The following is a 27,473-nucleotide window of genomic DNA, read 5'->3' as shown; positions in this document are numbered from 1 at the left end:
AGCAATCACAGCCAGTATCGTCACACCAGCCAACCCCAAAGCCCTCCAGGCGCGCCGCATGGGCACAACCAGCACCGCCATAATCGTCTTCGACGGCTACAAAGTACCTCCATACATTTATTACCGTGGTGCCGAATACAGGTGCTACATCCATCGTCAGAAGATGGAGGCATGCCTCGCCTGTGGTGACAAGGGACACCGCGCCGACGTTTGCCCACGTCCCAACCCCACGCGCTGCAGGAGGTGTGGGGACCATCTCGTCGACTCCTCCCACACGTGTGAACCAAAATGCGCCCTGTGCGGCGGCGCACATCCTCTGGGAGATCGTTCGTGCAAGCAACGCTTCAAGGCGACACCTCCCCGTGGAAAGACCACCAGCCTCCACAAACAATGGCGAGAAGATAGCGCTGCACTGTCATCACCGCCAGAAGTCACTACCAAGTCTCCACCTACTTCCCATGAACAGCACCCAACTGCCTCCCAAGAGCGACGTGCCTCTTCAGCTTCTGCAGCAGCCACACCACGAGACACCACCCAAGAGAAGAAAAAGGCATCGTCCCGACCTTCCAAGTGGGTAAACTGGGCAGCAGCGGCGGCCTCCAACTCATCTTCCCCATCGAATGAATTAGTTGAGTTAAAGCAGTTACTTAATCAGGTTCTCGAAGAAAATGAGAAACTCAGAGCCGAGATCAAACAGCTCAAAACATCTCCCCCACCATCCAGCGAATCCGATGACTCAGCAGTCATGGACAGTGATAACCCGCCTTCTTTTCACTCAACCCCTCCTAACCCTCCCCGAAATGGTTCTTCTACACCCTACATCACCAAGCAAGATTTAGAGAATTCTATTCAAAAAATCACAGAAACTATCACCTCCAAGCTCGCTACTGAATATGAACCGTTCTTCAACCTTGTGACGAAACTGACCTCCCAGGTAACTGCATTGGAAGAGCGGTTATTGACAGTAGAGTCACGCCCTAGCACCAAAAAAGCTTCCAAGCCTTACGACAGGCCGTCCACCTCCCAAATAACTGATCATGGCAACTGCTAGTTATACCATTTGGCAGTGGAATTGTCGTGGGTACCGACGTAAGCGCGGCAACTTGCAACAAACCATTGATAATCGAATTCTAGGTCCACCCCCAGATGTATTGTGCCTTCAGGAGACAGGTGTCGTGGCCAAACTATCCGGATATAAATCCTTCCCCGACTCACATCCCATTCATACAGAAACAACTATTTTGGTTCATCGCAATATCCCTGCTGTACAACACACTCTCGAAAGCGAGATAGGCCACGTTTTTGTGGAAATCATACCCCCCAGAAAAGACGCCCTCAGTCTCTTTATTCTCAACGTTTACAGCAGCCCTCGCTTTCATAGGCATCGTTTTCATTCTCTCTTCAAAAAGGCTGCTCTTGTTTCACAAAAAAACCCAATCGTCATAACAGGTGACTTTAATGCACACCATCCAGCGTGGGGCTACAGAAAGAGCACTATCAAAGGCCGATCATTATGGGAAGCAGCACAACAGGAACAACTTACCCTCCTCACAGATCCCGCATACCCAACCAGGCTGGGCAACAGTGTTAGCGTAGACACTACCCCAGACCTAACCTTCAGCAGATATGTCAACCCCCAAGCCCAGTGGGTAAACACGCAACAGGATCTAGGCAGTGACCACAAAATACTGCACATCAAAGTCCCCCTTAAGCACATGTCCCGGCAGGTGAAATCTGCCACCATCGTTGATTGGGACGCCTTTAGACATGCCGAACAATCTCCTCGTCTCACTAAGGACACTCTTTCCGAGTGGGAGGACGGTCTGCTCAATCGCGTTAAATCGGCCACACGTGAATTAGAAATCGATGCGGACCTTCCCCAGCCAGATTCACGCCTCGCTCATATGTGGCAAGCAAAAACTAGCATGCAAAAACGCCTCTCCCAACAGAAACACAACCGGAACCTCCGAAGAAGGATCGCTCGACTCAATCAAGAAATAGAAAATTACTCTTTTAAACTTGTGGCTCAAAACTGGGAGGCCACATGCGAGTTTATTGACGCCAATTTCAATTCGAAAAAAACTTGGAACATCCTCCGTCATCTAATTGATCCCAGTACCACTAAAACAGCTCAATCCCAATCCATACAATACCTAATTCACAATTTTGAAGGATCAGAGCAGGACCTTCTGAACTACATCACTAAGAAATATGTCCAACAGAGTCCACCCATTCAACACCCCTCATACAGAGGCAACTCGAACGACGAATTGGATGCCCCCATAACTGAGGCCGAGGTAAATGCGGCCATACAGCGGCTGAACTCCAGATCGGCCCCCGGACCAGATCTGATAACAAATAAAATGTTGCGTAACCTAGACGATTTATCAGTGGAGGATGTCACACGACTCTTCAACGAATGCTGGGAGTCTGGTTCTATCCCGGAACGGTGGCGTACTGCCAAAACGATCCTAATTCCTAAACCCGGCAAACCACCACACGTAGATCACCTTCGCCCCATATCATTGACATCGTGTTTGGGTAAACTCTTCGAACATGTTATCCTTTCCAGATTAACTAGTTTTGCCGAACGGACACATCTCTTTCCGCCCTCCATGTTTGGCTTTCGCCCTAACTTGTCCACCCAGGATGTTATGCTCCAACTCCAGCACCATATTATTGACCCGGCTTTTGCCCCTGTGCGGACAACCAAGGCTATCCTCGGCTTGGACCTTACACGAGCATTCGACACCATCTCCCATTCGGCGATTCTCGCGGGTATAATGAACTCACATTTGGGAGAGCGGACTTACAACTATATTCGTTCTTTTCTATCGGACAGAACGCTCACTCTGCACCTGGGTCCCATTAAAACGTCCTCAATCAGTTTGGGAAGCACTGGCACTCCCCAGGGCTCGGTCCTGTCACCCTTTCTTTTCAATATCGCTATGAAAGACCTCCCTCCTTTACTATCGACCCTACCGGACCTCCACCATTCCCTTTATGCAGATGACATCACTCTTTGGATCTCCAAGGGTTCGGACGGACACATTCAGGACACCCTTCAAACAGCTACCCAAATGATCGAAACATACACATCTAGCCGCGGCCTCTCCTGTTCTCCACAAAAGTCCGAGTTTTTCCTCTTTCGGCCCAACTCACATGACCCCCCCAACATCTCGATTACCACCCAATCTGGCAACATCATACCTACCGTCGACGCCATCAGGGTCCTTGGTTTGCGCCTCCATAGCAAGGGACACAACCTAGACACTATCCGAGAACTTGAACGTGGGGTATACCAAACTACGAGACTAATATCTCGAATAGCTTCAAAGCACAAGGGTGTCAAGGAGGGCAACCTCATTCGACTCATACAAGCCTTTGTCCTGTCCCGAATAGCGTACTCGACCCCCTTCCTAACCATGAAGCTAAGTGAACGAATAAAAATTGACGGCTTGATACGCAAATGTTTTAGGGTAGCCCTCGGACTCCCTCCAAAAACCTCCAACGACCGCCTCCTTGCACTGGGTGTCCACAACTCCCTTGACGAGATTGTTGAGGCGCAACGCACCGCCCAATTAGAAAGACTCACTAAGAGTCACACCGGTCGGCACTTGCTAGCTTCCTTAGGCCTTTCACCACCCACCTCCAACCATCAGCAATTGGTAGACATTCCCCCTTCCATCCGCCAGAGGCTCCGAATCAAACCTCTTCCGCGAAATATGCATCCCGTACACAATGAGGATCGCAGACTGGCTCGCGCGAGAGCCCTTGAAAAAGCGTACCCTCCAGGCTCCCCCACGCTATACACAGATGCAGCAACCTATCCTACCAGAGCGGCTGCTGTAGCCACAGTGGTTGACTCGAAACAAGTCCAGCTCGCTTCCGCCTCCTTATCTACGACATCCCCCACGGCGGGAGAAGAGATCGCCATCGCGTTGGCTATGACCCACAGTCCCCACCTTCAAACAACTATAATCAGTGACTCTAAATCAGCCATCCTAAATTTTCTTTACGCAAGAGTTTCCCCAGCAACTTTATCAGTCCTGCTGAAGGCACAGAACATTCGATCGCGTTCTTTCACTCTCGTCTGGGCTCCCGCCCATACCGCGCTACCTGGAAACTCAGCGGCCCACGAAGCTGCTCGAGCTTTGGTCTACCGAGGGCTCGATGGCGCCGCCAATGATAGTGAGATATTCACTCTACGGGACAGGCTGCACACATACGGGGACATCCTCGCCCATTACCGCTTGGAGCGTGCCATTTTTCCACCTCCTCACCCATCTCTATCCCGATCCTTGGCGGTCATATATCGGCAGCTCCAGACCCGCTCCTTCCCCACCCCTGCCATCATGTCAGCGATCTTTCCCGACACCTACATAGACGAATGTCCATATTGTTCGGTCCATCATGCATCGTTATCCCATATCATATGGGCCTGTGATAGCATCCCACTATCTAGGCACCGATCCCATCCCATTCTCCTTACTATCACCAGCGAGGCGCGCTGGGAGGCCGCCCTGCGTGACCCAAACCCCCAAATTCAAGAAGACCTGGCCCGCTTGGCCGAAGGCACCGGACCCCTGCCGAAAAGGGGCCCTGCTGCCCGACGGACGACGGAGAAGACGTCGCCGGCCTAATCGCCCCAGCTGTGGCCAAATAAAGTTCAGTCTGTCTGTCTGCACAGAATCAAGAAAACTGCTGCAGCATAAAAAATAATTGCACACCCACTCCAGACAATATTTACGGAAGGATTCATCATAAGCATATGTTCCTTGGTAATTTTGGAGTGTAATCTAGGGTACAAACAAAAATGATGTGCACATATATCTTGAAAGTAACATTCACTCCGAAACAACAAATGGCACCGCATAACAAGGGGCAGATATATAAAAGCATCACGGGGACATCCACGCCCACCCTGTAATTTACTGAAGGCAAAAGCAGTAGTGTATATATTCGCACTCGAGAAGACCACAACTTCCTTCAGCCCCGGCAGCGATTGCGATGCAGCAGCGTGCGGCCTACCCAGGTTCTCTGGCGGCTGTTCAATCCCTAGTTCGGGCGAAGGGGCTTCTCTGTTCTGTTGTCTCGGCCCGGAACAATTATACAGCCTGCATCTGATTCGCTGTTTACTTCTTGTGTTTTGGAATATTTTCGCTTTTACAGGATAAGTCCTAGCTATTAGGAACCAGCCTCAGTGCCTCAGTGATTAAGGTGTTGTGCTGATCAGTCAAGGATGGCGGTTCAATTCCCGGCAATGGTGGCCGCGTTTTGGATGGAGGGAAAAAGCGAACACGCTGCTGTGTTCGAGATTTCCACCCAGAGTAAATTTCGCGAGGCGGCCAAAATATTCCGCAGCCCTCCACTACCCTGCGCGTACTTACATCTGTAGCCTCGGTGCATTAAACCTCACAATCGATCAATGAATCATTGTAAAAGTCAGAATATGAGGCTGGCTGATTCGCGGTTCACTACTCTGTCTTGACTCAGCGACCTACAACGTTATCGTAATATCCGAATCAATTTTTCGTGCAAATAATTGAAAATGCCCACGTCATATTGACCAACCAATTAGGATTCTCAGTTATAAGTAGGCACGGAAAGAATAGAAGTATTAAGTATGATGTCGTTCCACAGTTTCAAGGTTGTTGCCCAGCAACCCTGCATAAAGGAAGTGTTAAGGTGATGCTTCAGCGTCTGCGGGGAGGTGGTTATGTTTAATCAATCAGTCGCACACTTCGCAGGTCAAGCCAAAATCATCAAAAAGCCTGTCTGAACACTGCCTTGGCCGGGCTTGACTTATACCAAGTTATTGGTGCTTTCTTGTGCCCCATGAATTGAAGTATTTTTAACTTTATAATATCGTTTCTAGCGGTTGCACTGTTCATCGTGTGGAGAAAATATACAATACTGTTACGGGGACGTTTTTCGGTTTACAAAGATATTTCAAAGGTAAGAGCCAGAGCATAGTGCCCGGGGGGACGCACAAGCCTCACCGACTCCGGGAGCATTCAATTTCTGGTTCTTTTATCTGCTGAGCACTCAATAGTTCGTGTTCCCGGTACATGGAAGCACGAGCGACATATACCCGTTCCGCTCAGTGGAGAGCCCAACAGCCAGTCACTTAGTCCCGGTCAGAATAGCACCGATTCAGTGGTGTCTACGACGTTGCGTCCAAGCCGGAAGAGTTGTAGGGCTTTACTCACGATTAGGAGAAGGCAACGCGGTTTACACACGCACAAAAGTAACAGTACTTAACACACATGACCGCGCTGTCTTCTCCTAATCATGTTAAACTAACACGCCCAGATAGCCACGTTAGTGCTTTATTCACATTACGTGAACGATTATTCCGTTTAGGAAGGCGATAGGGTGGAGCAGCCGAGCTGATGTACCAAACGTCGGTGACCTTCGGCAGCACCTTCTAGTAGCCGTGGTTAGGCGACAGAAACTATTGAGAGAGGCCCACACTGCGAGTAAGAGAACACTGAAACACGAGTGTACCAGAAGTATAATAAACGTTGCAGTATTTCAACCGGCGACGCCGAAAGACGGGCGCGAGTGACCTCACATGAACAGGGTGGCTCAAAAAATAGATTTAAAGGTGTATGTAGTCGGTGGAGTGGTCGATGATAGTATGAAGGTGTCAAGGTGCAATGTTGGCTTATGGTCATAGCGAAGATAAAATGGGAACAATAATCCCGTATCGTGGCTCGAGGAGTTGTACGCGACATTCACGCACGGCAGCGCTTAGTCGCAATCATTGTCAAGAGCGGAGTCTTTCATAGACAGCATGTTCGTAAGTATGCGGTTAAGACGTTCCGTAAGATTTGTGGTCTGGGGACGGTATGGTGTAAGCCTTGGTATCGTAACACTCAAAACAAGAAGATCGGCGACAACGATACAAAGTATTCGACTAAGTCGGTGTGAAGTTGCGTGGAGGGCGATGGTGTAAATTGCTTTCTGAAAGAGGAATTGGGCGTCATAGTCGCACAACAGGCAGGACAGCGCCTTGGTAATCACAAAATGTGTGGCCCAGTCCATTACCCTGGCAGTCCACCTTTCCCCTGGAGTTAAGAAACGGTATTGTCAACGGCTTTGGTATTTTGCGCTACATATTTTTAAGAATATTAAACCAACTAGCCCCCTAACACGTTTTGCTAAAAAGGGAAGCAATGAAGTCCATTTGTGCACGATAGGACGGTTCGCTCGGCCGTCGAGGGGCTTTAAGGGAGCAGGCGGTGTGTTATGCTTTTCCGGCGTTGGAACCAGTCACAGCAACTGACAGAGCGTCGCACCGATCTAATCAGGCCAGGCTGCAAGAGCCGCCGCCTGACGGGGCCATTGGCTGGTGTGAGACCCAGATATCCTGCAGTGAAGGTAGTGAAGGTAGTGGAGCTCCGCACGTAAAAGGTATTCCGTGACTACCAGAAGAAAAGGAAGGCCGTCCAGGCAAAAGTAGCGGTAGAAAAGCACCCCGTCGTGCAGTAGGTATGCCTGTAGAGAACGATTGTGTGGGAAGAAGTGAAGACTGTCCGCGATCGCTTCTTGTAAGGTAGTGTCACCACGCTGTTATTATATTTGAGGGAATCACGAAATAGCAGGACGCAGTCGTCTAAGCCGGGTGCACAGGGACAAGGTAGAGCAACGGAATTGGGAGACAGATCTCTGCGTCTTGATGAACGCGACAAGGTTTGTAGGCAAAAGAAAATGTGTATTCCTGCTACGTCGTAGCCCAGCGACCTAAGCGTTTCGTGGGATCTTCAAGGCGGAAATCCAGCAAAGGCGTGGTGATCAGTGAGAACTGTGAATGGCCTCCCGTTAAAGTAGGGGGACTTTGCCTACGGCTCAATAAACAGCCGAATAATCCGGCGCAGTGATGGAATAATTCCATGTTGGTGGCGACAGAAGCGCACTGCCGTAGGCGGCGATTCGTTCACAGTTTGCCTGCAGCTGCTCCAAAACAGCTCGTATGTCATAACCACTCGCATCTGTACGGACTTCAGTTTGAGCCCATCCAAATTCTCCAAAATGGGAAAAGCAGTGTGAACCTCCATTAGCACATTCAAGCTTCCGTTTGATCGTTGCCTCCCAAAAAAGTGGCGTTATTGCGAATCAGATAAGTAAGCGTGCGGGCGATGGCCAACAAATTTCTGTTGAAGCCACGAATATTTCAAGGCAAGCCGACGAAGCTTCGGACGTCTTCGGGCGAGAGAGTTTTAGGGAACTCTATAAGAGCCCGAACTTTGTCAGGGTCGGTGCGGAATCCGGTTGCGTAAACCAGTTTGCCGAAAACTCTTATTTCGGTGCCCAAAGCACCACTTTTTTATTAGCTCAAGTCCTTCAACCCGGAAAACTTCAAGGACTGCCAAAACGCACTACAGATGGCTTTGAAACATAGGACGAAAAGCCGTGACGTCATCAGGTTAACAGAAACAAGTGGACCATTTAGCGCCATGTAGAACGGAGTTCACCATCCGCTCGAATGTGGCTGGCGCGCGACTTTATCAAAGGGCAATACTTTAAATTGATAAAACCTTCCACCGTTATGAAGGCTATTTTTGTCGCGGAGGATCTGATCAAGGGCAATCTGCCAGTACCCTGTGCGCTGATCGGTGGAAGAAAAGGAATTTGCCCCATGGATGCAACCCAATCCGTCGTCAATGCGATAACAGGTGTATACGTGTTTTGCAGGAACTTTGTTCAGGTAACGATAATCTACACAAAATCACCCAGTAACATTCTTAACCACCATAACGGGGCATGCCCCCGCCGTAGTGAAGGCTCAACCATGTCCTTGCGGAGCATTGTATCCACTTCCTCTTGAATAGATTAGAATTCAGCAATAGATACACAATAAGGATATTCGCCGACAGCATTGTGATCTCGTGTGTAGAAGCTATGCTAAACAGGAGTGTGCTGTACCAGTGAGCCCTCCTCAAGTTAGGAAATGTCTCAGACCGATGACAATAAACCACGACGTCTTCTTGATTGTGCCGTTCACATATCAAATGCTATCATTGGTTGGAGATCGAGGGAGAAAGGTCACGTCAGCTTGGCCTATCGGTGATGGCCTAGCCCTGTACCATCGGCTAACGCATTCACCTCGGACTGTCTTATTGGCAACAGGGTAAGGAGAGAAATTGACATTGCAATAACCTCAGATGCGCCGCTGAAGGTCGTGAACGGCATGAAAACCGTGACTACAATGTGTGCCATCATAACATGACGTCTCAAGACCGCGTCAACATTTAAGGTAGGTAATCGCCATCGGGTTACACGGTGTCCCAGTTGAAAGAACACGAATGCAGCGACTAGGCCGTTAAAGGAACGTCGTCTGAAGAACAGAAGTGGCGTTTCTGGGCGTCGTCGTGGCTGTTTTGAGGTAGCTTCAAGTGGAGGACTCCTGCGGAACAATCAAACAGGGCTGACTGGTGCGCAAAAAAGTCCACGCCGAGCATCACGTCCCGAAGCTATTGGTTCAGCACGGTAAAAACACAATGGTTTGTGCGTTCATCAGCGACTCGCACTTGTGATGTACAGGGAATGAGCACCTTTCTATGGCGGCGACGAAGCTCAGAGCGCTCATACCAAAGACATTCTCGCGAATGTATTCAGAAAAACAGTATATACTGGGCTAGCAGAAGTGGTAGACTACACACAAGCTGACAGTGGAACCGAAGCACCAAAAGCTGGCGGTGGTGGTGGTTCCAGTGAAATGGCGCGTACCCACTCAGGAGGATTGGCCCGTCAATGGACGCTTTACCAAGAGAATTATTTAATTTTTGTAGGGAAAGAAAAAGATGTAGCGCAGCTTGTCAATCTTCTCTTTTTATCTTTGTACAACCGTACATACCCCGGTAGGGAAAATGGCCGTGTGCCACATTTCAGAAGCGGAACCGTGTATGCAACGTCCCGATGCAAAGTCCTAGAACAGTTAAATGGGAAGTCAGACGGGTGCAGTGCGGCTCGAGAAGGCGAAGGTGAAGGTGGCAAAAATGTCACACATCGAATTCGCCAACTTACCCATGAAGATTCTCATTGTCCCAAACAAGCCCTACATAACCACCACAAACATCGACGTCGTCAACGGGCTGGTCAACGGAGCGGTGGAAAGCTTCAAGTGTCGAGTCCTTATATGGTGTGTGGGCGAATGTTTCACGGTTTTACCGATAAGAATTTGAGCTCCGCCCCTCTCATGATCATTCTTCATGGAGATGGCGGGATTTTTTTCGAACTCTTTTGAAAACACCACGTCATCCAGATACAGCAGACACGCCTGCCACTTTAGTCAACGCAAAATGGTACCCTCTTTCATGTGAAAGTGGGTGGGGCCGAGTATGCTAAATAAACGCTATTTTTTCGCGAGCTTGTTTATCTAACTCAATGTCGAGTAGCCCCTGCGGAGACCGATGGACGAAAAGAATCAAGCGTAGCACAAGCGGTCCAAAGAGTCCTCAATGCGTGGCAAACGGTAGACTTTTTTTGTAACTTTGTTGTGTTTCCTGTAGTCCGCACAGAGACGGGGAGGGGAGTACCATCCTACTTCTCAAGCAGGACGACCGGTGACGCCCACGGGCTTGTCTGTGGTTGTATGATGTAGTCCAGGGGCATTTCATTCACTTGACAACGAATGGCTTCCCGTTCTTCATTCCAAACTCGGTAAGGATGCTGCCGAATAGTTCATTTGTTTTCGCGTTGATGATAAATTTTTCAGGTATTTTTGTTGGCCTAACTTTCTTTGAAATCGCGAAACAGTAAAGAAATGAGTTGATAACGCTAAGAAGCTGTTGCTGTTTTGGTGGCGTAGGTTAGTGTTTACGTCCACTTGTATGACTTTTCCTGGTTCATTCTACATCGACTGCATTATCCTGTTTGGCGGTGTGTTCTGGTCACTTAGTGCTTCCAGGAAGGGGACTGCTATCCTGTACAATAAATGCTTGTGTTCTGTGCTTTAGTTTGTCATGAATATTTCTGTTCTCCTTTTGCGGACGCCAACAAGACCTCGTAATACAAAGATTTGTCTGGTGAGCAGCAGTGAAACCTGTTTTCGGCAATACACTAACTAATAATTAATCGCACGCCCTCGACCGTAAGAAACGCGCTATGTCGAGGAGGTAGGGAAACCTTTTGGCCACAAAACGTTACGCAGGTATAAAGGTAAAGTCCTTGCCATTGGAACAGGACGCGGGGTCGAAAATGTAGAAAGCAGTTCCCGTAAATTGATAACAGCTCCGTTTTCTCGAAGGAAATTCATACTAAGTATTAGCAGTTTTGAGAATTTGTGGAGCATACCAGAACGGCTCCGAAAAGTCGCAATTTGAATTCTGATTCGAGTGGTAAATACACCAATCGCACAACCAGGTGGCCGGAAGCTGTGCGCATTTGGGGCCACACCAAGGGGTGATGATTTTGCACAGCTTTCGTGGGAGTGACCCGCTTATCACCGTATAATCAGCGCCAGTATCCACGGGAGCAGTTACCAGGTGATTGTTGGCGCTGACGGCAATATTGGCCGAAATCATTTCTTTTTCTTTAAAGGAATTCGGAATCCGACGGTTGTGCGTGTGTCGCGTCGGTGAAGGATCTTTCGCATGCTCCGCAGCGGCCTCAACACTGTGGTTGCTGGTCTCTGTTTCCCCGGCGCTGGCCCGGGGACCAGTTCTCGGCGGGTCGAGGAAAGATGTTACGGCTAGGGGGACGAGTACCTGCGGGGTGTACACGATCTTCGCTGATGGGTAACGGGAGAACTGGGCGACAGCTCGTGAGCAGAAAGATACTCGTCGATTTCTCTAGGTGTTCATCGTAGGGTGTTAGAGGTGCATCGGGCGCAAACCCAGAGTCCCATCCGGCGATAGGGGAAGATCAGATGACGTGACCCGTTTCGTCACAATGGTAGCAGAGAGACAGAGTGTCAGAGTGCGTTGCACAGTCGCTTTGCGCTCCAGACGTCTTGGCTTACACCACATGGCAGGGTCCAAGGTGCATCTGAATGGCTGCATCGTAGCAGGCGAAAACTGAGGCGGTGCCGAAACTGGTGTTTGTAGAACTGTGTAACTGTGGCGTTCCTCTGCATTAGCCGGAATGCAAGGCACATCAGTGTATGTTGGTACCGAGTGCTCAACCCCGGGTGGTGCCACGGGAGTTATTACTCGTCGAACGTCGTCCCCTATGACGTCCGTAACGGCAGCGAAGGTTGGTCAGTTGTCACCTGCTGGGGCATCCGCAGTTCTTCGCGCGCGACACTTTGAACAATCTCCCGAAGGGCGGTTTTGTCATTGATTGCAAAAGCGCCACTAGCGAAATTCGCTTCACGTCCGTACTGCATAGTATGCTGCTGCAGTGGCCGCTCTATTACTGTGGCTTCCCTAGTGAAGTCAGAAACTATTGTTGGTAGGCTACGTACAAGACCAGCAAAGAGCTGCTCCTTCACACCTCATTTTTATCTTCCCTCACAGCCCTTTTTTTTCATTCCTACCCGGATCAGCGGAATCTACCATTGGCTATTTTTGATGTCTTCGAGTGATCGCCACGATGCTATGGGCAGCTTCAATATCTCGTGTTTTCCGAACCGCATTTTTGTGAATTCTTCGAGCGAGTAGACATTCTGTAGCTTACATTCGTCATTCCAGTCGTTGATAGGAGCGACATGGCCTAAATGATCGAGCCAGTCCTCTACAACGTCGAACGTATCACAGTCGAACAACTGCGGTGCACTTGGCGAATGGACGAATAGCTGCGAGGAGGCTCCACTGCACTCGTTGGTTCGGAAAGCTAGCTGCTGTCATGACGCGGGGAGGCGCCGGCAGCTTTCCAAGTTCTGGTTGCAGACTTCGAAGGCAGTGCCTCGACACGTGCACTGAGGTTGTCTCCAGATGACACTCGCGTGCAGCGACAGGTAAACCTGGTACTAATTCCATGGGATTGCCCTGCACCTCCTCCACAATTGTAACGAATTCCTGCAGAAAACAGTATTTTCTGGGCCAGCAGCACTTCTAGACAACGCATGAGCCGACAGTGGAACCGAAGAACCAGAAGCTGTAGCGCTAGCTCATGAACATTCTCTTATTCTACATGCCCCATCTTTGTGAAATTGTGCACAGTACGGCAAAGAAAATGGAAGTGTCCCATAGTTCAAAACAGGGAATACCAGTGGCAGTATGTGCACCCTCGTCCTTCAAGGCGATAACGGCAACACCGTCAAGTTGAAGGAGCAGTACATTTTTTCGTGTACAAATCCTCAACAAAAGATTTTCGGTGTTCGTGGTACATGCAGCATGACCTTCGAGAGCTTAGTAATTTTGTTTTCAGGACGGGACTTGCCATTACTCGTCAACCACAGTTGGCAGAGGGCATCAGGCGAGGGGGACCGATGACGCTGCGGTGGCGACGATTGGCTGTGTCGGCGGAAGGAAGTGTTGAATCTGCTGGTTGCGGCGGTTGTGGAAGGGTAAAGTGACGAGGTATCTGATCCGGGTTCATGTAATTTGAAAGGGCTTGCCAGAATGGGAAAAGCTAACACCTCTGGAAGAAGCGTTCCCCATTCTCGACGGGGTGGCTGTGGAAATAAATCGGCTTGTCGTCAGGTGTACGTCATTGCGAAAGGCTTCGGCTACGGTATGTGGATGGCTGGACCTCATTTCGGCCAGTATAGCCGGAGGAATGTTTACGCGCGTGAACACCTGAACGCCTCACAGCGCAAACCGGCTGGAAGCCGAGCTTTGTGACTTACCCCCGCATGACTGCTTGGATAAGAGGGATGGATGGCCGCGCAGTTTCAGGCTGGGAGAGCGTTCTTAGGTACCATAGCCTGCAGTTCTTGTGTTCAGACTTCGTGTTCAAATTGGTGATCAGACTTCCGGTCCGAGCGTTGCTGCTGTCAGTCTGAGGGCACAATGTTCGGAGAGACAAGTATCTTCGTACGACGACGTAGAAGCGGGGTTCAAAAGCCGGCCAAAATTTTTACTTATGCGACGTCCCTTCTCCTGTTCGAACCAGTGACATTCCCTAATGACTGACTCTAGGCTTGTGAAGTCATCACAGGTTTGTAAACTGAAAGCGTCGTCCGCTCTTTCCTACAGGACGTGCCCCACCTTGTCTGCTTCCGTCATATTGTCATCAGCTTTCGGTCACAATGATAGCACGCCCAGAATACACAACACATAGAGCTCGTTGAGGCCTGTACAAGGGAAGCCAGTTCTTTTTTCTTTACTATTTCCTGGCGTGCGGCTTTCCCGAGCAGCTCGCGCCGCTTTGATTTGCAAGCGTCCCAACTTGTTACTTCCGCTTCGTGCGTTCGAAACCAGTTCTAGCCGCTCCCCTCAAACGGTAACACACTTTAGCAAACATGATGGTGGGGTCCCACCTGTTATCAGCGCTAACGTGCTAATGCGTGTTAAGCAAGTCTTCAATTCCGACATTGTATATTGCGGAGAATGTGCCAGGGCCACGCTTCTTGGAGGCAATAATGAACGCGGATGGAGTCGAGGAATCTCCCTCGGGCGCTATTATTAGTAGATCGACTTGCCGTCCTTTGCGGAGCTTCGTGCTGCATGTGGCATACTCCGCACCACAACAATATGTTACGGAGAAGTAATCATTTTAACGAAGGTATTAACCGTTTCAGAGCCAGATCAGTGTCCAGTTGCACGCACAAGCCTAGCCGATTGCGAGTGCCGTCGACTTCTTCTAGCTGAGCAGCGCTCCAGCCCCTCAAGAAAGCCTTGTTTGTGTCCCGTCTTCACCCCGACACCTCAGTTCCAACCGTGCTGAAACTCGTCACGGATGTTTGTAAAGATGGCAGCGTCGTTTGCACGCGTCTAAAAACCAAGCACCCGAGCTACGCCTCCTTTCATGTTGCGTTAAGCGATGCGTGTTTTGATCTTGTGAATAAGTCGTCAGTGTGGCCGAGCGGGTGCTTATTCCGACAATTTGATGGCACCCTGCGGGAAGACCGTGCGCTGAAGCCCTCCGAAGTAAACGCCCCATGAGTATTTCTTTTTACTACCAAAACACACGAGGCCTACGGACAAAAGCGCAACAGTTCTTTGATAATGTGGTTCTTTTCGATCATGACGTATACTGCATTACTGAGACGTGGCTCTCAGACCAAATTGCTTCTACAGATTACTTCCCGGACGAGTACGCTGTCTTTCGCCATGACAGAGACTACGAACGCACCGGTCAAAAGTACGGTGGAGGAACTTTAATCGCCCTGCGAAAGTCCATGGTTGCGTTTCGCCGAGCTGATCTAGAATTGGGAAATGAATGCGTTTGGGTCGAAACAAAGACAAACCACGGAAAAAACCTGCTCATTGGCGTGTATTATATGCATCCAACTCTAGACTTCCCCGCATTCGCGTCCGTTTTTCAGCACCTCTCAGAAAGTATAGACCCTGGAAAGTACAAAATTCTTTTATTCGGTGATTTCAACGTGCCCGGCCGGTGGTGGAATCCCGGGGAAAATGTTGGCAATTCTACCAAAGCCGCTCACTTGTTTAACTTTTTCTCATTCGCAGGATTGGCATATGCTGCACTTCCTCCTAACCCCGCAGGAAATGTCCTTGACATCGTCTTCTCCAACTTGACCTCCTTAGACCTTAAACACGCTCGAGAAGCCCTTGTTCCGGTCGACCCGTGGCATGAACCATTCACTGTCACGGCTTTACTACCGGTTGCCTATGAGCGGCGCATGGAGACCCCATTCTTTGATTTTCCCCGTGGCGATTACAATGCCCTCTACATAACGCTCCAGGAGACGAATTGGGAGCCAGTCTACACATCGCATAATGCAGACGCAGCAATGCAGCTGCTCACAGAAATTGTCCAAAAAGCAATGGACGAGCACATACCAAAAAGTCTAAGCTCCCTCATCAATTCCCTTTCTGGTTCAGCAAAGAACTCCGCAGCGCGCTGCGCAGTAAGCGTCGATTCCACAAACTAAGGAAAGCTAAAAACGACACGTCCGCCGACACTAACTTCAAAGAACAGCGCTCACTTGTGAAAGTGCTGCTCGCTCGCGACAAAAAACATTTTTCGGACTTCACAGAATCTTCGCTCACCCGATCCCCGAGCGACTTCTGGCGGATCTTTAGCACGCGCACAAGAAAGGCCCCTGAGCGGATTACTCTGCAGGATGGCGACACCATCGTTTCCGACCCAGCCAGCATTGTTGAAATATTCACAAAACACTTCTCGTCCGCGTACTCCTCGTCACGCGACAGCGGCTTCCCGCTTCGGCTCGCGCAGATAGGTGATGTCATACACACGCCCAACATAACCGTTGAGGATGTCACGGCTGCTATCCGCAGCCTACCTTCGAAGAAATCCTCAGGCCATGATAACATCCCATGCTTCATTGTAAAAGGCTGCTCTGCCATTTTCGCGCCATTGCTCTGCCACATTTTTTGTCTCTCACTTGAAGAGCGGCACTTTCCGACAAATTGGAAACCCGGCGTTGTTTTTCCTCTCCATAAGTCCGGAAATGCGTCGGTGCCTGGGAACTACCGACCAATATCTCTCCTTTGTTCTTTCTCAAAAGTTTTCGAAAAAGTAGTACACCGTTATCTCTTGTCCAAAATCCGGCCCCTCATTCATAGTAATCAGCACGGTTTTATACCTGCCCGGTCCGTCGAATCAAACCTTGCCTGCTTTCTGAGTGACGCCAGCAAGTACATACTTTCACGTCAACAAATGGATGCCATCTACTTCGACTGCAGCAAGGCCTTCGACCGCGTAAACCATGATTTGCTCCTTCGCAAACTGCCTTCTTATGGCTTGGCTCTTGCTTTCTGCGAGTGGTTTGCAACCTACCTCAAACAGAGAACAAACTTTGTTCAGTACGCTGGTGCTAAGTCTCGCAGCTTCACTGTACCGTCCGGGGTTCCCCAGGGCTCTATTCTCGGTCCTTTATTGTTTAACTTATTTGTGAATGATGTGCAGTTAATTATAAAGCATTCATCTCAATTGCAGTTTGCAGACGACATGAAACTCTATCGCGCAGTGGGATCACAGGCGGACTGCGCCCAGCTTCAACGCGACGTACAAGCAATCTCCCTCTGGTGCAAAACTAACTACTTAGATTTGAATCCATTGAAGACCGTTACAATTACATACACTCGAAAAACCTCTCCTTTAACCTTTCCATAACACCTCGACTCTCTGACGATAAGAAGAGTAAGCGAAACACGTGATTTGGGCGTTCTGATGGATTCGAAACTACGATTCACACCGCATGTAAACTACCTCGCACGCTCATCTCTTCGGACTTTGGGCGCTATCTCTCGTGCAACAAGGGACTTCTCAGGAGGTTCGTGTTTCCTTGCTCTGTACAAAGCCCTTGTACTCCCAAAGCTGGAGTTTGCATCGGCAGTCTGGAACTGCATGAGTGCGTCGTCGTCTTTGCGCTTGGAAAGGGTTCAGAAAAGGTTCACGCGCATCTTCTCTCGCCGCTACACCCCACACGAGAAATACGCTTACAAGGATGTCATCAAGCGGCTGAAGCTCGAAGAACTGCAATCTAGACGCACAAACCGCGATTTAGTGTTTTTGTTCAAGTGTATCCACTCCAGATTCGACAGCCCGAAATTAGTGAGCTCTGTTCGGCTAAGGGCACCAATTCGAGCTCTCCGCCCCCACCTTTGCTTTGATGTGACCACCTCAGAGATGCTGTCTCCAGTGTGCCGTGTGCAACGTGTGTACAATGATGACTTTCGTGCATCTTTGGACGTCTTTTCCGGCAATGTTAACTCTTTTAAACGCGCCCTGAAAAATGCGTGCATATGAAGCCGCTGTTGCCCATTCAGTATGGTATAGAAGTTATCTCGTGTTCGTGTTTTCCGTTCCCTTCCCATTTTCTACACTTGCACCGTTTGCCGTACACATACTCCCGTGCACCTATGTATTTGCGTCCGCAGGTGTGTGTGCATGCATGCACGTGCGCATTTGCCTGCACTTGTTCACCTTCACATCACCCGCGTGGGCATGCGTGTATGTATGTTTTGTTTGCACTCACGAGCGTATGTGCCGTGCATACATATAAATTTTGCTTTATATGTACTTATTACCAGTATCCATGTTCCCCAGTAAGTTACGACGGTGGATTGTACTGAACTTGCGTGTATGCCAATGTACTTTGTAGTATACCTTGTCACAAGCCCTGTCTCAGCGCGTGAATGTACCTGACTGTAACCTCAATTCCTTAAATGTATACATTGAGTGTGTGTGTGTGTGTGTGTGTGTGTGTGTGTGCGTGTGTGTGTGTGTGTGTGTGTGTGTGTGTGTGTGTGTGTGTGTGTGTGTGTGTGTGTGTGTGTGTGTGTGTGTGTGTGTGTGTGTGTGTGTGTGTGTGCGTGCGCGCATGCGTGCGTGCTTACGTGTGTGTGAGTGCGTGTGTGTGTGTGTGTGCGTGCGCGCATGCGTGCGTGCTTACGTGTGTGTGAGTGCGTGTGCGTGCCTGCGAGCACGCGCGTGTGCGGTGGTACTATGTACTTTGTGATCCCTGCACTTCAAAACCAGTCTCCATGTTTTACCGTTTGTTTATCTGTGTGTCGCCCTGTCCTTTTTGTGTGCACCACCCAAGAAGGCCTAGTGCTGTTGGTGGGCACCACCCAATAAATAAATAAATAAATAAATAAATAAATAAATAAATCATTTTAACCGTCCGGTACATGGCCATCACAGCTAGGTACACATACTATTCTGCTGGGTACAAAGCTCTATATCCTGACACAATATGTCTTAGAGGGACTTGGAAAATTAATCAGTAAATTTCGATTTGCACTGATTACTCTTTTTTGGGCTTTAATACGATACAATCGGTTATTGATTCTGTTTGCAAGCACTTGGATATGAGCGATAAAAATGATGAAGCCAGCGTAGAATCTGTCGCGACTCTACATCTATTGCGGCCTTACATGATGGCGTTCTGCCGCTGGTATGTTTGTGCTTGGCTCCTAAACGTCATTGGAAAAACGACTCGATTTCCTTTACGGTGGCATAGTTGTCTATCACTACTTAAAATATTCACGCTTTCTATTGCTTCAATTACTCAAGCGGTATTTTTCTTGTGCACGTATTCAAAACGATTTCTTATCACCTTTTATTATCTTTACACGGTACCACCAATAAATGCTGAGAATTTTCGTTGAGTTTTTTTATTCTCTGATACGCCGATCGAGAGATTGGTTTTGTGCAACACTGGAGGAACAAGAACTACGGCTGTGCCCAGCAAAGCTGCGATAGTGCGCGGTCTCGGAATCAATGTTAACGGTGCTTCTGGCAAAGAACAAGGGAGGATAAGTAGTAATGAAAGCTGCCGCCACAGAAAATGAGGACGATGACGTTGTGCAGCCCTAGCTACCGCGCGCCTGTTTTCCGGAGTCGTATTATCTTCGTCGTTACGTGTACAGTAGCTGCAATGCCTATGAATACACCATCTTCTTTTACTAGCTTGTTAGCATCCTACGTTAGACGTTTTACCTTGATACATGTCGTTTTGCATTACCCAAATTAAAACATTATAGTAAAGGCCACATCGCACATTACAACATTTTATCAAACAGCTTAACGATACCGACAATCATTGTGCCTGAACCTTGTGTTACCGCCGCCTTTACCTACATGGTGTTGCTATGATGTTTGTTAGAAGATGTCGTATTGCACCATTTGGTGTAACCGATTGGATAACCAACACATTTGTAGAAACACTATTGTTTACAGGAGCACCACCCCAAATGCCGGGTTTGACATTTACAATGATAAAGTTCTTTTTAAGACGTCTGCAAACAAAACGTCTCGATTTCTTAGACAGAGAAATTTTGCCGCGTGCTTCAAGATTGTGGTTTTCTGATATACCAACACCCACAGAAACTCGCCTCACATAATACACCGAAGTTCTTTTTAACTTTAATGTGGTCAAAGTGATGTGGTCAGACACTTTCTGCCCCATCAGCCTCCGACCACATGTAGAAGCTGCGCTCATGGCTCTCGCAACTCAGGCCAACAGCACCTCGCATCGGATGATTGATTGATTGTAGGGTTTAACGCGCCGACGCAACGCAGGCGATGAGGCGCGCCGTAGTGGAGGGCTCCGGATTAATTTTGACCACCTGGGGATCTTTAACGTGCGCCGAAATCTCGTACACACGACCTCGCATCGCCCGCAGTAGAAAGGTTTTCACTTTTCCCGACAATGACTCAGCTACACATGTGTTCGTGCGACACGACGCAACGAAGACGCCCCTCATTCTGTCGTACGACGGCCCTTTCAATGTTTCCGGACGTAATTACAAGACCATCACAATCCATGTGCGGGGCAAACGAGAGAAGTCGTCGTCGTCGACCGCGCTAAGCCTGCTCATATTGAGGTTTCTGTTCATGGTGCCTTTCACATATGTTTTCAGTGAAAACCAGTGGACTCTGACCTTTCGCCATTAAGCCAGTAACTGCTGCCATTCTTTGAAATATCCGCTATCTAAGGGTGGAGCCCCTGGAGCGGAGGCCGCTTTGAACCGCCGTGCAAGCATTCCTTTCTCTGCGGTCTGCAGCCGGCCTGTCACAAGTGCGCCTTTGTGAAAGACCGGTATTGGCGACACCGGCGCTTGTTCCCCGCAATCTTCAAGGGTCGCCTTCCGGGGAACAACTTGTTGTCCGGCCGACTGTTGGGGTTAGTCCTGGCGGCGTTGCCGTCTGCTCGATGGGGGGGGGGGGGGGGGTCTCTTTTCCTGTCTCTTTAAGAAGGACACGTCGGTTCCCCATCTTTTCCTCGTCGCGGTAAACTGTCGAGGTACGCATCTTTTGAAAATAACCAGTCTTGTCTTGACACTCCATACCAGCTCCGCGTCTGCTTTCTCGACTCCTCCAGCAGCGGTCATTCCGGGCTGCTACAGCTTCATCCTTTGCAGTGATACAGGCGACTGCAGCACATGTGCCCTAAACCAGACTTTATTCTCAGCCACCCATGCCAACTGTGTGCTGCGGTCTTCGTCGCTTCTGTACACCTCAGTAAAAGGTGTACATTTTAGACCACCTTACTGCCAGCCTTGAATGCCGTAAAAAACTAAACCCACAACTTCCAAACCGGGCCAAAACATTATAAACAACGGGCAAAGCCTCTAACAGCAGTTGGGTGATGATGATGATGATGATGATGATGAATTTAGGTTGCTGCCGAAAAGCCAGCATCTATTGCAATGTGGCCCTCTCACAGCTCTAACCACTGTTGCGACGTTGCCTTGCCCCCCACAATGTTTGGTTACCGCCCCCACCTACCGCATTTACGAGAAGGGCATCCTCTTCAACAACGAAGGAGGCATAATTGCTCGTGTTACCATTTTTACCAAGAGCTCCATCCAGGCAACTGACATTGTAAAATTACGTCACTTTCCTGGACACCACGGTGCGGCGAAACCAGAAAATGACTCCTAGCTGCTTATCCGGGTGGGTGCGTCGGCGGGATCGTTCCGTCGGTTTCGTCATCTGATTTAGCGATGGCTATTTTGGGCCTGTTTAGGCACAGCTTCGCATTCATTGCGCGCTTCATTCGCACGGCTTTATTGACTGGTTTGACAGCTCCTCCTGGGTAACACAGTCCCGAAGGAATTTGGAATCTCACGGCCGGAATGCGTTAAGGACGGATTGGCGGGCGGGAAAACAAAATGTAGAGACCACGTATACGGACATCTGGGCTGTAGAGAAACGCTGCCTTTTGCGCACTGTTTTTGACGAATCTTATCCGTTTTCTAAATTGGTGAATACCGATTCGGTTGTGTTTTAGCAAGTATTACAAAAGAAGAAAGGAGAACTGGTTCTGATGAATACCGATTATAAAACTTCCCTCCGCTTTTGCGCAATTCTGCAACTTGGTAAACTAATTAGTTTAAGTCGGTGTAAATGGGAATCACTACGCCCAAATGCAGTATTGTTCTGGTGTCGGCGCTTGTGTCGTGCGGTGGTGTAGGCGCTAGCTAGCACATCAGGATGGCTAGGTTCTTCTTTCCTATACTGCGAAAGACACTCCACTCCGGTGTTTTTCTGCCGATGCACGGTCGGGGTAGAGCGGAGGCGTCCTCCAGTCTAGTCCGGCAGTGGCCGAGGCTGATGTGTCCGGGACAAATTCCAGGTTACGGCTGGTAGAATCTGTGGTTTTACTGTTTGTATAGCCAAGTGCATTAGTTAAAGTGACGTCGCATGGGCAATTGTGGGGGTTGTCAATTAAAGCTTTGCTTTCCAATGCTTTCACAGAGTTATTTGAAGCTATTTTTTTAATGGCGTGGGCTTCAGCCCAAAAAAGAACCCTATGTGTTTTCCTGTGTCGAGAAATTTTTAAGTAAAATACTTTTCCATCAGTACCTCATCCTTTGTAGATAAAGAGCGTTCGATATGTTTAAGGTTACTTTACGTGCAGTGCGCAGTCTATCTTCGCACTTAATTGTCTCCTTGCGCCATTCTTGCATTGCCGGTTCTACACTCCTCACCAAATAAAATATTGCAGTTTGTGTGCCATGCTTGCTTCATAAAGCTGCGGTATACTTTTTCGTAACTCCTCAGTCCAAAGTTACATACGGCCTTGAAATTGGTCTTGTGCCCTGTAAGAAAATTTACCGACGGAAATGAAAGCTGTGGTAAGGAGCTCATGGCGGATTCATCATCAATTTACCCCTTTTCAGATGGCTTTTAAGTCACAACTTCACATACAATCTTCGAATACCCACAGCAGTAAACTGCAAGTTTTAAATGAAAGCTGTAAATGAAATGAAAACGCCATAGTTGATGGAAATAATTGTAATTGTCATGATGCTTTCGCTTTTAAATCACCAAACGACACGTAGCCAGAGTTTTTCTTATTGGGAAATTCTTTTTCGTTTTCCTGTTCATTCAATTGTGAAGCATCCACAACTACTATAAAGATGGGAGAGTACCCCGCACATCGGCGTCTCATGTAAACTCGTATTTCGTCCAGCTCAATCTCTTCAAGATCGCCGTGTAGTGATTATAGTTGCATACGACACCGGAAGGACACGCCGTGCCGGGAACATTTGACAAAATGTACGTGTTTCAGAAAGGAAAGGTACCACATTTATCTCCTTGTTTTATGAAGTGAGCCATAGTATAAAATTTACGTGTTCAAAAATATTTATTAGAACATACTTGGGGGAGCTATGACAGAGATATTTCCCGCATTTCACTGGATTTCATCGCGTCGGGCCACATCACCCGTAGTGCCTTCCGACAGCACGTCCATGTCTTCCGTAGTGGTGGCCGCCTTTGTGACCGCCATGGCCGTAGCCGCCACTGTGGCCACCGTAACCTCCGTGCTTTCTCCCGTAGCCACCGTGGTGTCCGCCATGGCCCTTGCCGTGTCCTCCGTAGCCTCCGTACTGTCCACCGGCAAGGACGACGCCCACAAGCAAGGCGAAAACGAAGAGAATCACCTGCGTACAGAAGTAACAAAAAAACTAAATGTAAATTTGATTTCCACCAACTGAATCCATCAAATCTGATTTCCACCAACTCATTTCGTCATGCGTGTCCTTCCAGGAGCATCGAACACAGCTTCTCTCTCTTCCCACCCCGTTTATCTTCTCTGAAATATCAGGTAACTTAGGCTTCGCTAATCTTGTTTCGGAGCTCGCTAGGTTTGCGATTAAGAGTGGTCTGGTGCGGGTTGTCTAGCAGTGCGACCCCTAGTACGTCAGACTGACTAAAAAACTGTGAACTACGAACAGATACTGATCATACTCTACATCCCCCTTCCGTGACAATCCCAACCACCCTCTCATTGGCTTCGTCCTTACTGGCAATAAAAGCTGAAACTAACTCACTGGTTGATACTTATGTTACTACTGTGATGATATCGTTTGCTTGAACTTAGTTTTACAAAAGTTAAAATATATTAGTAATATAATTAGGTTTAAGAATACTGAAATTAAGCTTAGCTGCAATTACATATATAGTACATGAGAGTATAGAGAACTGCAACACGCATCGAACGCGGGTCAGTAACGTCGTTTAGGCGCGGAAAACGATTAAAAAATATACCAACGAGAGAAAAGGGCCCAACTTGTGTCCTCTTTTCCCTAGGAGTGCACTCTTAACAAAGGAGCTTGTAAAAAAGTAGTAACGGCACTATTTGCTAACTCCTAAGAACTTTACTACCCTTCCCATTGGTACGTAGGTTCTGTCACTAACAGTGGACCCTAAATGCTTTCGCTACTAGTCCAGACAGTGCACTTAGCGACTGTAGATTTATTTATTTATTTATTTATTTATTTATTTATTTATTTATTTATTTATTTATTTTTATTTTTATTTATTTATTTATTTCTATTTATTTATTTATTTATTTATTTATTTATTTATTTATTTATACATTATTGCCACCCTTGAAACAAGGGCTGAGGCAAGAGTGGTCGGAATAGGCAATGCCATAATACAATGCCGGACAGGAATACACACGGCGCACTGAGAATAAAGAAAAGTTGGGTGCAACGTGGTACAGGCGCGTTGCGCAAATATAAACACATTTTGTCATAGTACACACGTAACAAACAAAACTACAGCAATGGTCCCAAAAGTAGCGCACTAGCACACGCTATGTGCGCAAATAACTGCACTAGTCATGTATAAACACGTAGTTGCACCACGCATAAAAGGACCGATCGCAACGAGAAAAAAAGCGTAAGAACCACACGTGGCGTTCATGAACCCTGTCCACAAACACGCCTAATGGTCAGCAAGAAAACTGAAGCTTGTGCACATGCCCAAGATTTTTTAAACATGCGGTTACTAACGGATGCAGTGGTAGGGTAGAATATCAAGCTTGCTAGTAATCGTTTCCACTCGCGTATACCCCGCTCAAAGAATGAATTTTGAAAGACATTAGTTCGACAATGAATTTCGGCTAGTTTTTTTTTTTTGGTCTGGAAAGCCCATGTCGAGCGAATGCGTTGGCAGCAAGTATGCGTTAGTAGCAAGACAGAGGATTTCATGGGAGAGTAGATATAGGTGTTTGATACTTGCATTCATAGATACTAACAAAAATCTATAAGCCGTTGAACATATTACATACAGCATGTTTTCCACTCCACGTTGCGGCTAAAAAGATACTGCAAATTCACATACTGACTTTGCAAAATTTTCGCTTATGTATTGCAAAATTTTCGTTAAAATATTTGACTTTTGCGACAGGCCACCGGAATCTATCAGGGGACATTCCGCTGGTGCCTGTAAAAGCAAAAAGAACACATGTACATCTAAGGTGAATAAGTTATACTCGATCTCTCTTTGCATACCCCTGCTTTTTCTGGCTCAAATTGTTTGTGGAGATAGGGTGATATTTGAGTGTTGACTTTGTGTGTCCCTATAACGTGCTGTGCGTTCATCCGAGCCTAACTGTCACGCGTATCTTAACTTCACCCACCCTCATTTCATGGAGGTTTACAAACACACCGTTTTGTATTCTTGCACACTGTTTTTAGCTAAACAAATTTTAAAGGTTTGTGCCAACGGACAAAATTTTTACACCCTTCTCGGCCAAGAAGTGTGTAAAAATGCTTAGTTTGTACAGAATATATTAGGGTTTCTTTTTTTCTACGTTACGCATGACAAGCTTTGTAAACGGTTGCAGTTAAAGGCAGTGTTATTCACTAGGACATTTCTGCATAACGTAGTAGTGTATACTCCCTACTTCAGGTAGTAAACTTACGAGTGCTGCACTTCGTACATCCAGTTACTAAGCACCTGCCCACCGTGGTGGCTCTGGGGTTAAGGCGTTGCGCTGCTGAGCACGAAGTGGCGGATTTGATTCCCAGCTGCGGCAGCGGCTTTTGTGGTGGAGGAGAAAAGCAAAAACGACCGTCTTCGCGAGGTTTCAGCGCACGTAATAGGTCCCCAGGTGGTGAAAGTTAATCCGGAGCCCTCCACTACGGCGCGCCTCATCGTCTGCATTCCGTCGGCGCGTAAAAGCCTTTAATCAATCAATACTAAATACACAGTGGATGCTGTGAACTGGTTAGTGTTCTGTTAGCAAATTCTACCACTTTTTTAAGACGTTCTGTGTGAGGTAGGCTGACAAATTGTCAGCCCTACGTCACCTAAATGTGTGCAATACCATTGATCGCTGGAAGACATGTCACAACCAAACTAACTTTCGGGACAAGTACTTTGCATCTTTCGGGATATAGACCAATGGTTCACGTTGCGACAAAAAATTTTGTTTACGGAATGAAAAAAAGGACAATAAAGTAAATATCAATTCGTAGTCGGAAACTAAAACAATAAAGACACTCAGAAACAAAACCCGGCAAAACAACGTACACACGGCATGATACGTTAAAGCATGCGCAACCTTCAATGGGCACCATTTTGCTGCCGTCAATTTGCTTTGTGCAATCATTGACATATCTTTTTTTTGTTAGCCCTACCTTTTGAGAGCGTCAAAAAGTATTCAAACACAGAAGCTAAGTGACGACGAAATGACTGAGGAAGGTTGGAGCTCGATGCTAAGTTCATTTGGTTGTACTGGTTACGTGAATTTACCACAAATTTCTTTCTTGATTTTGGTTACTCCGTGAGAAAAAATCCACATGCGCCAAAATCTAGAAATTTAACCAGCTTTGGATTATGCGGCTTGCGGCAAGGCTCGTGCAATCAGGTAGAATGAGACAATCTATTCTTGTGCATCAATATTTTTATGCAAATATGGGGACTCAGAATCACGGCGGGTTTAACTGTTTCTTATATGATAGCAACTATGGACATTCTAAAACCTGTGTAATTCCTGTCTTTTGAGAACAGTTGGGCTTCTAGAGGCGTTAATGGGTAATTATGTTTTTCTGCTAGTATGAAGCTCTTGTACTATAGATTGTCGCGCAGAAATACCAAAGGAATAATCAGAAGCTACGAAAATTAATGCGATACGGTCTGTAGGGAAGTGATTGACGAGTAACTCATAGGGCTTCACGGGTGACCCACCTCCAGAGTGGAATGAATTGTCTTTACATCCATATACGTCGAATACTCTGGTTTATAAATATGATGTATAAACTGTTCAGGCCTTCCCTAACAAAATGAAAGTACGTGCTCTTCCCTAAAATCTTCCAAGAAATATCCAGTTCAACCTACTACAAAGTCCCTCTGAAAAAAAAAACAAGTAGGCACCACACTCACAGCGGTCTTCATGGTTGCAAGGCTCGAATACCCGATGGGGGTTGTAGTGCAGGACGTTAGCCAGGGCTGTCTTAAATACTGCCCAGTTGCAGTGAGCGAACGCGGGTTGCACATAACACGTGCGGAGCTTCCCGAATTCCGCTGTTGTCCGCACCTATGTCGCTTAAATCTCCTGTTCATGATGTGTGTCGGGGCTGGTTTGTGGATGAGCTAGGAATGCATTTTGTGGTTTTTCGAAGTCTGTGGATGCTTGCTAGAAAGAGCTGAATACCTGCTCAGTCAGGATTCTATCCCAACGA

General features: G+C 47.8%; 1 protein-coding gene across 1 annotated transcript; it reads right to left on the bottom strand.

Moving 5' to 3' along the window:
- Positions 1-23,121: 23,121 nt before the first annotated feature.
- Positions 23,122-27,321, bottom strand: LOC144178063 (uncharacterized). The gene is made up of 2 exons (XM_077705589.1): positions 27,175-27,321; positions 23,122-23,438 (listed from the first exon to the last, which is right to left on the bottom strand). The coding sequence occupies exons 1-2, from the start codon at positions 27,286-27,288 to the stop codon at positions 23,217-23,219; spliced, it is 336 nt and encodes a 111-aa protein (XP_077561715.1). The 5' UTR covers positions 27,289-27,321; the 3' UTR covers positions 23,122-23,216.
- Positions 27,322-27,473: the final 152 nt, after the last annotated feature.

The sequence above is a fragment of the Haemaphysalis longicornis genome, unplaced genomic scaffold (assembly GCF_048455015.1).
Source record: "Haemaphysalis longicornis isolate Haplotype H1 unplaced genomic scaffold, Haemaphysalis longicornis Haplotype H1 scaffold_4, whole genome shotgun sequence".
Taxonomy (NCBI): Eukaryota; Metazoa; Arthropoda; class Arachnida; order Ixodida; family Ixodidae; genus Haemaphysalis; species Haemaphysalis longicornis.
The sequence above is the reverse complement of the archived record's forward strand: the minus strand, read 5'-3'. Positions and strand labels throughout refer to the sequence as shown.